This window comes from Megalops cyprinoides, chromosome 15 (assembly GCF_013368585.1).
Source record: "Megalops cyprinoides isolate fMegCyp1 chromosome 15, fMegCyp1.pri, whole genome shotgun sequence".
Classification (NCBI taxonomy): domain Eukaryota; kingdom Metazoa; phylum Chordata; class Actinopteri; order Elopiformes; family Megalopidae; genus Megalops; species Megalops cyprinoides.
Window position 1 is genome coordinate 29,515,223 of NC_050597.1, and position 9,328 is coordinate 29,524,550.

General features: G+C 43.4%; 1 protein-coding gene across 1 annotated transcript; it reads right to left on the bottom strand.

Annotated features, from left to right (window-relative positions):
- Nucleotides 1-839: 839 nt before the first annotated feature.
- LOC118790404 (rho GTPase-activating protein 19-like) lies at nt 840-8,754 on the bottom strand. The gene is made up of 10 exons (XM_036547307.1): nt 8,714-8,754; nt 7,716-7,969; nt 6,564-6,644; nt 5,996-6,205; nt 3,956-4,182; nt 3,538-3,624; nt 2,357-2,422; nt 1,716-1,892; nt 1,420-1,521; nt 840-974 (listed from the first exon to the last, which is right to left on the bottom strand). Exons 1-10 carry the CDS (start codon nt 8,752-8,754, stop codon nt 840-842), a joined length of 1,380 nt encoding a protein of 459 aa, XP_036403200.1.
- Nucleotides 8,755-9,328: the final 574 nt, after the last annotated feature.

Genomic DNA, 9,328 nt, shown 5'->3' on the forward strand with positions numbered 1-9,328 from the left:
CAAATCAGAATCATGCCAAAGATCTTAGGACATACTCTGCTTGTTCTCTGAACTGACAAACCTGGGCATCTTTAAATTTAAAGAGCCCCCAGGATCATTCTCTGAAAGATACCCATAGGTTAGCATCACAATGACTGAATACCCTGCCTGTGAGGCCATAGCTTGAAATTACCTCTACATTGTCAGGAAAAAGGACATCATTATTTCAAAATGAACCTTTTTCAGATGAAACACATGCAACCATAGCAAGTCAATGGGCTTTACAAAAGCTTGGGGTGTCCAACCAAGCACTTTCCCTGTGTCTTATTTTCTAAAACATCAAGCCCCGGGGGCCTTTTTAAAAGCCAGCGTTTATAGTAATGATATGACTGAAGTCATTTTAATAAATAATGACACAGGGTGGAAATGTGGTATAGTTGTTAAGGAGCTATGTTTATAACCCAAAGCATGCAGGGTTGACTCCCAGGGGGCAATGTCATTGTAGCCTTGAGTAAGCTGCTTAACCTCAATTAATTAATTTTATATCATTTATTTAATATCCAGCTCTAAGAATGGATAACTATAAAGAAAAATGTTTGTATGCAAGACATCATGGTTAAGGTCATCTGATAAGCAGACAAATTACATCAGAGAGAGAGAGAGAGAGAGAGAGAGAGTTAGAAAAAATGCGGGCATTACAATGAAATGCCATCATTATGCACCTTAATATTCCATCTCCGCTCCTCCTTCGATAATAATGAACGAGGCACTTCACTTCTTGGGACTTAATTGACAGTTTTATGGCATTTAATTATCTCGGCTGAGATAATTTTGGCAGCGGTTAATGGCAAGAGCTGGGGTCAGTGGCTGGAAGTACTCACAGTCTCCGGGCTGATGTTCTCCCTCCCCTGCTTTTCAGCTTGACAGGCAGTGAACTGGGGGGAAATGTTCCTGCCTCTCTTCTCCAGACCAATCTGATTCCCTAAAACCTTTCTCTGTTTCAAACACAGCAGCAGTGTTAAGGTTCTGCCCATGTTACAGCTGCAGAAGAACACTGCTGTATTACTGACAGTTGATAAAGCAGCCCTAGACATATTTACATTTACATTTATTCATACCGTGCAATTTTGTACCACCCTTTTTAAGAGATACACAGGTGTGTAAGTTAAGTATGAATCCCAAAAATGGGGGGGGGGGGACGACCACAACACTCAATGCCCTTAACATACGTGAACAACCCCCTCTGCTGTGAGTGGCAGTACTGAACTTTTACCACTAGAGGGCAAAAAGGCAATCAAAGTCCCCAGAGCCATTGTACATGGTCTTTTCAGTTCATGACTTTCTGTTAAGCTCCCGAGCCAAAAGGTGAAGATTACATAGAATAAACTAATGAAACTAATAAGTGGTGTTGACCACCTTAAAATCATTAAGAGAACCAACCTTGATGAGCCCTCCAAATGATTGGGAGTGTGAGTGTTTCTTGTTCAAAGCGGTCTTATAGTCACAGATCACAGGGGTTCCTGGTGTTGACTGCTTGGTGAACTGCAAAATCAAGACAGGTGTCCTTTAATTTGCAGGCTAGGCTTGGTAGCATTCGCCAGCCGTTTCCTGTGCTAGTAAAGATATGGTGCTTACAGAACTTCAATTGAAATTTTGAAACAGCATGTTGTGGCCTTTAGCCCCAAGCAGAAGAGCCATTCATCTTCATCCTGATTTTGTACCCTCCCACTCCATACCTGCTGGATGAGCTTCTTCTTCTTGGCGGACTCCGGCATGTTGCTGACATGGCGGAAGAGCTCTCGAAGGGCCTCCTCAGTGTGCCGCTGGCTGTCGCCCATAACCCCATCCTGACAGTTTTTCCTGTGTGCTGCCAGGCCCTGGGCAACGCTTTTGGGCAACAGGTCAAGGTCGTCCTGGAAAAAAGAGGGATACAGTTCTATTGTGCTCTGCTCTGTTTCTATATCTTAGAAACATATCTGTTTGAGCTGTTCTATATCTGTTTGAGCTGTCCCAATGCAGTGAAAATGGCTTTTAAAAGCCATTTACTTGCCACTAACTGTTGAAGGAACCATAAGATACAAAAACGTTATCCTTTCTGGCTACGACTTTGCAGCTCAAGAAAGGTTGGCTATAGTCACTGACTGACTGACTTGTGGCTGACTGGCTAGCTGACTGACTAAGCAGCACCTCCAAAGTAAGGACAAGGTTGTCTTCTTCCACCATGGAGTGGAAAAAAGGACCCAACAAAATAAGTGCAACCCTGAGCAGTGTGTCTCACAGCGTTTCATAACACAGGAACATCTTTTCTTGCAAGTGGACTGAATGGAGATGAAAGGAGTAGAAAAAAGGAGAGATGTAATTGGATAAACACACTGACCTTTGATTGGAGAATCTTTGAGCCTGAGAACTGTGCCATTGCATGCTCCCTGATATAAGCCGGCGCCTACAAAGCACAAAAACAGAGCCAATGTTGGAGACTGCTAAAACCCTTTTCAAGAGTATATCAATATAGTGGTCTGGCTACCGGCTTCCCTTTGGTGAAAGGGAAAACATTCACACACTTGAAAGCAGAGAAACAATGAATCTTGTAAAACCAGAAGCATTTTCATGAATATGGATCATCAGCATCATGTCTGCATATTTAGAGAGTGTATCATAAAATATCAAAATATATAATCAATCATTTCATGTCAAAGGGATAGACTGTCACATTACAGGGAATAGCACATTTACACAAATACACAAGTTCCCAAAATTACAATAAAGGTTTATAGCATATAAGCAAGTCAGGTACAAAATTTTAAATTTTAACTTAACACAGCCCTGTTTTTGGATACAGCAATTGTACATTAGGCTTGACTCATCGCAACAACCACTGTACTCATGTCAGACTAAAGCAAGCTAAATGCTACCCACCAACACACTTGTATGCAGCCAACAACAATTTTTGCCTTTCAAGTCAAACAGTGAGGTGGGTGCTCATTGGAGGATAGGCGCTACTCCATTGACATCATCAGTGTAACTCACAGGCACCCAAATGAATCACAGTGCTCCCGAGAGCGTCAACCCTTATCAACAGCGGAAGCAGGAAATTTGTTCCACCATTATGGGCTCTTGGTCAGTGTCAACTGATGATTCGTAGTTTTGAACCTGGGCTATAGGATTCAGCCTGCACTCAACCTGAGCGGCCTTAACAACTGAGCCATTGAGGGGCCCAACAATGCCACATTCTTGTAACCTTGTAATGAATGTTTAGTTACAAACCAAAATGAAAAGCCAATATGAAAACCACACACAATGGCTTATATATTTAAAAAAATCATTCAAAGGTCTTTTTGCTGAAAGTTAATCAAAGTCACATACCAAGAATGACCATCAAAAGGGACTGATCTGGTTTAGATCTTTCAAAAGGTCTTCATTTTTTTTCCATTTTGTTCACCACAGACTTTGAAAGAAACTGACTGGACTCAACAGTGTAAGAATGTGTACTGACACTCATCATCAGGTTCAGTGGCTGTTTCCCAACTCTGGAGAAGTTTATAAGGAAGATTTTCTCACCCAGAAGAGCTTCTGGGAGTGCTTTATCATGAAGGCCACGCCAACGTTGAGCTTCTGTAAAGTTTCCTGGAGGTCATTAGCAGCCACCTGAATCAATTTAATAAAAAAAAAAAAAAACAAAAAAAAAAAAAAAAAAACAAAAACATTTGTCCTCTTTCCTTGCAAAATACACCACCCTTGATTGGCTCAGGCCCGTCACATAGAGTGCCCACCCCTGATTGGCTCAGGCCAGTCACATAGAGTGCCCAATCAAATTAGTCACAGGGGCATCTTGTGTGCAGACAGAAAAGCAACACACCCTTTAGCACTGATATGATATTAACACAGCCCTTCCTCTTAAAAAAATGCACATATTGCACAGGTCGCAATACTGAAACAAGAACAATTTTATTTAAATTGGGGAGAGGGGTCAGCCTACTTTTTTTGGCCACAGAATGTGAGGCGTGAACATGAGGGCCAAGTTGTGGGCGGACATCTTGTTCTTGTCCTGCTGCTTTGCAGTCTGGTAGAGCAGGTCCAGCAGCAGCTTCAGGAGGCTGCGGTTGGCGGGAGGGAGCAGCATGAGGAGCAGCTGCAGGGCCTCAATCTGCCGCTCCTTGTCTGGCGTCGCCGTCTTGTTCCCCTTCTCATCCAACAGGGTGAGGTCTGAAACCAAGATGTGAAGTTAGGCTAAGGATAAGGCCAAGGCCAATTTTTAGGCTGTGCAGATGGAGGAAGAGCAGAATTGTGCAGCAATTGCCAAAAGCACTTCCAACTTTGAAAGGAGTGACGGCAGTGGGCTGAATGATCTCTATAATTTACAAACAACAAGGCGAGGATGGAAAAAAAAATACTCTTTACGTTGGGGAGAGCCTTGATACCTTGATTCCTGAAACATTTCGCCAATCTTTTAACCCCTTCTTGTCAACTGCAGAAAAAAATTACAAGCTGATTTAACTAATACTGTTGAAACCCTGGTTTTCCACACTTACTACACTTAGAATTATCAGGCTAAACTTTCTTGACAGAACCTTTCTGTTTTTTCCTAGTTAAAAACCTCTGCCAGGGAATGCAGGGTTCCTACACATTTTCCATTTCAAAAGTTTTCCAGACTCAAATGACCTCTCGGTAGATTTTTCAGATCATATTTGACATCTGAGTACAAAGAGCTAGATGTTTATTATGTAAATAAACAATGTTTAGGTAGGTGGCACGTGAATGGCCGGTTCCCAGCAGAACATTGCCCAGAGCATCACACTCCCTCCACCGGCTTGTTGTCTTCCCACAGTGCGTCCTGGTGCCATTAGTTCCCCAGGTAAACAGTGCACACGTACACGGCCATCCACGTGATCTAAAAGAAAACGGGACCTTCCCGGACCAGGCGACCTTCCACTCCTCCAGGGTCCAGTTCCAACACCCCCGTGCCCATTGTAGGTGCTTTCGACGGTGGACAGGGGTCATCACAGGCACTCTGACCAGTCTGTGGCTACGCAGCCCCATACGCAGCAGGGTGTGATGCACTGTGTGTTGTGACACATCCCTTCTGTAACCATCATTAAAATTTTCTGTGACTTGTGCCACAGTAGACCTGCTGTCAGTTCGGACCAGACAGGATAGCCTTCGTTGCCCTCGCACATCGATGAGTCTTGGTCGCTCAACACCTTGTCGCCGGTTTGTGGTTTGTCCCTCCTCAGAGCACTGTTGGTAGGTACTCACCGCTGCTGACCGGAAGCACCCCACAAGCCTTGCCATTTCAGTGATGCTCTGACCCAGTCATCTGGCCATAGCAATTTGGTCCTTTTCAAAGTCGCTCAGGTCTTTATTCCTGCCCATTTCTCCTGCATCCAACACATTGACTACAAGAAGTGATTGTTCGCTTACCATCTAATCTACCCAGACCTTGACATGTGCCCTTGTTTGGAGATGATCAACGTCATTCGGTTCACCTGTGAGTGGTCATAATGTTTTGGCTCATCAGCGTAATTCAAAGATATTGCCGCATTTTCTTTCAAACTAACTTGGTCGCGGATGTCCGGATTTGGTAGTTATAAGGCACTTGGGGCAGAGCTGTTTTGCAGGCGTACAGGCGTAGAGGCAGCTCTGCGTAGGAGTGTGCGTTCAGTCGCACACAATACTTCTTGCCTTGCTTTCGATGACATCAAGCTCGCTCTCGCCCGCGCTCTCTCACACAGTGGTAAACATTTTGGCTGCCTGCTCCAAACGCCATGAAAACCACTCTGCTTGTATGATCAATTTGTTTTTAGAAATCCTGAATTTTATATTTTAGAAAACAGAATAGGGACAATAGTCTGGAATCACAAACATTTTTCCATACTCTCTTTTCTTTTTCCCATACTTATCCAGACCTGGAAATGACTAAAATCAAATTCCATACTTTTCCATACTGCGTAGGAACCCTGGGAATGAAGGAGGAGACCCAGCTGTCTGTGGGGCTAAACTGGCCCTCGCGGGGCTATACCTGCTATTTTGAGGTGGGCATGGTAATGGCGGTGGGTCAGAAGGGGCTCGGGCAGCTCCCCCAGGAAGGCCTTCAGCAGCGTGGCCACATCGTTGGGGTGGTAGTCCCCTGTCTCCAGGTCAATGTCCACCCCGCTGTCCAGCATCTCCCTCAGGGCCTCCTGTCGGATGCTGTTACCCGGCACGCGGAACAGCCCCTCCACATGCAGGTCTGAAACGCAGAGAGTGGCTCACAGTGAATTATTAAACGCGCTGCCTTCATCTGCTCTGCTTTTTTATTTTTTTTAAATGATGACTTCATTCACCAGAAAAAGCACCTGGGCACTTGCGGTCTGTGTTTGTGCTTTTCGAGCAGCGCTGTAGAGAACATGCAGCCTCATTTTTAACAAATATATGAGCACATTAATATTTTACAATATTTCGGGGGGTGGGCGAGAGAAGTAACATAGGAGACAGAAAGAGGAAAAAAGGCAAAGTTCATATTAGTTCTAAAAAAGTAACATCAAGACAGATGAAGGCAAATGTTCAAAAAATGTTCAGTGTGTGTATGTATAGTAAAAGCAACTCACTTTTGCTCAGGTACTCAATGAGCTGATATATTTGAGCTATTCCTTCTTCAGTCAAGGGCATTCCAAAGACAACTCCCTTATCTGTTAAAAACAGAAAACAAACATTCTGAGTCTGTTTGATCATGAAGTCATATCATTGTATCATAGCACACTTAACACATAAAACATATGAGATTTAAAAGGACACACTTTAGAAGACCAACATATTTCAAATTAAACAAGGCCAATCTAATTAGCATATTTTCAAATTGCAACAAGGCCAATCTAATTTGCATATTTTCAATTTGAACTGGAGACCTTCATGAAACTGGAAATGCCACTTAGTTACCATCTCTACCTTTTTATGTTATGATTTTAATTTACTGTCAATTAAGACAAATCAATTCTGGGCAGTTATCCGATCCCCAGATTACCTAGTCCGCTTTGTAGAACTATCAAAGGAAACTGAAAATACCCCCAACAATATTTCTGTATGTAGGCAATTGCAATGCCTCTAATACACACCGTTTCAAAGAATGTGTGGTGCAAAACTCCCTGCCTAATGCGGACTGTACATGCTTCCTAGACTGCACTCTATCACAAACCACACTGGGAAGTGTAGTTTACTAACATGCAAAGTGCACTTTGCTCATACCATGTCAGCTCTTAGCTGTTTTGAAAATGGTCATTTGAGTTTTTTTATGTTTGCAGATATGTCCCCCCAGATTCCTTCCAGCAGGGTCAGATGTCATCAGTGGCATTCAAACTCTGTTTTTGCATGGTGGTCACCACATTACCACTGGTTGAACGACTGTGACTGCAATTATTAGGCGGTCATCATACAGTTACACAACCAAGATTGACTAATGATCAGCAAGCATTCCTTGAAAAAGCGTGGATGGTCACTGGATAGTTTTCCTCCCTCTTTCCACCCTGTCAATTTATCTTAATTTGGTTAAGATGTACCAAGGTCAATCCAAACTATGAAAAGAGAGAAGACAAAATCTACAAAAGCTGCAGAAATGCACCTACGGCTTAGTCATGCTCATTACTTCTGTAATTAACTATTCTTGACCCACACTGTTTCTGAATAGGTGCCAGCCAATATACTGGGGTAAATGTCATAGTTGCTGAAAGAGAGCATCCTGTTTCAGTAGAAGGCTCAACGCAAACCTTTGCGCTTGAGGAAGTTGAAGGAGCGGAGGAAGCCAGCGGTGCCGGGCAGTTTGGGGTCCTCATCTCCCATTAGCTGTGCAAACTCAGCCCCAGGGAGATCGATGAGCCGCGTCAGGTTGCTTAGCACCAGCTCCGTGAAGGCCTGTGGCTTCTCGTGACGAAGCTTCTCCACGAAGAAGTCCGGGTTGAAGATGACGGGCTGGCCGCGGGGGTCGGTCTCATGGCTGATGATCACTCTGCATAACGTTCCCCTGTAAACACCGAGCGAGGGGGGCAAACTCGTCTGTTACAGCTCTGCACAGAGCCACGACACCGACGCTAAAATATTTCAGTAAACGGGGTGGACGCAGAACTGTTTCAATGTTTCAGCCTGTATGACCTTACAGTACCGTGCAGGGGGCTAAATTGACGCTTCCCGTAGGTTACTTAACAAGCTGTAGATCTCGACAGATAACTAGCAAGGGGGAACACAGGGTCGTAAATTACATTAACAGCTGCGTGTGCCGTTCGTTTAATATTTTGTGGAGTCCGGTAGTGATTTCATTATTTCGGCATGTAAATTGGCACTAACTGAGCGTTTGATACGTAATAACATTGATCAACGCATGAGATATATTATTGGACATAGTTGCTTCATGCTGAAAAGCTTAGCTAGTAGCCTACTTGCAAATTGTTGCAACACTTAAAGGCTTCGGGAACGTCTACAAAATAGAATGCAGCTAGAAAACTAGCGAATTTAGTGGCGTTTCACATTTTCTTACTCCCACTGCAATTAGTAATCTACATGTTGCTATCTAGTTGGTTACACTACTAGTTAGATGCGAACGTCGTTTACCTACCGAGCTACCTTCTATGTTAAACTTTACAAGAGTAGGCAAAATGTGACATCAGCAATAACGCTTGCTTTCTAAGAAATCATTACCGTGCATTCGTTAGGGAATGTGTAAATTTGTCGTCAATAGAGTATATGTTTGATTTGCAATATGTACTTTTACCTTCTATTTTGTTTATTTGCATCCGTTTGGTCAGCCGCCATCTTCTATTTGAATCTTCCGCCGTTCTCCTCTTTGCTCCGCCTCCTGTACCTACGATTGGTCTGTTGGTAGAGTTGGGCGTAGAAGTTACCGTTGGCTATAGCTTTGGTCTCTGATTGGTGTATTTGAATTGACGTTGTAGGATATCTATCTATCTATCTATCTAGCTAGATGGCAGGTTAAGCTACAACCTTACACAACGCAACTGAAGTCGAGAATTGGTGAATTCTGTTATTGTTGAGAACACGCAGGAATTTACGTCTCTGGCTCGAAAATACATAGCAGTATATAACCGCTGACTGGGGCACAATCGAAAGTGAACATTTGTGGCTTCATCATTCTGACAAACTGTAAACGATTGGCATTTTTTAAGTTAAAACGAATGCCAAACGAATCACCTAAGTGGCGAATTACGATGACATCAGATCCTGGATTCGCGTGTGTTGTTCTAAAGCTGTTGAATGAGTTCTTGACGTACAGTATCTCAAACAGTTTTCCATTGATTGAAATTTGATTGTTATTTAAAAATAAGGATCTTTGTGAAATTTCCGGTAGCTGTATTGTCGCCGCTTTGGC

Bases quoted from the DNA above. Each gene is read 5' to 3' on its own strand.
- LOC118790404 (XM_036547307.1), bottom strand. From the start codon at position 8,754: ATGGCGGCTGACCAAACGGATGCAAATAAACAAAATAGAAG. The intron at 4,183-5,995 runs GTATAGCCCCGC...TCTTGGTTTCAG, and splicing joins TGCCCACCTCAAAATAGCAG to ACCTCACCCTGTTGGATGAG. The intron at 975-1,419 runs GTTGGTTCTCTT...TGTTTGAAACAG, and splicing joins CATTTGGAGGGCTCATCAAG to AGAAAGGTTTTAGGGAATCA.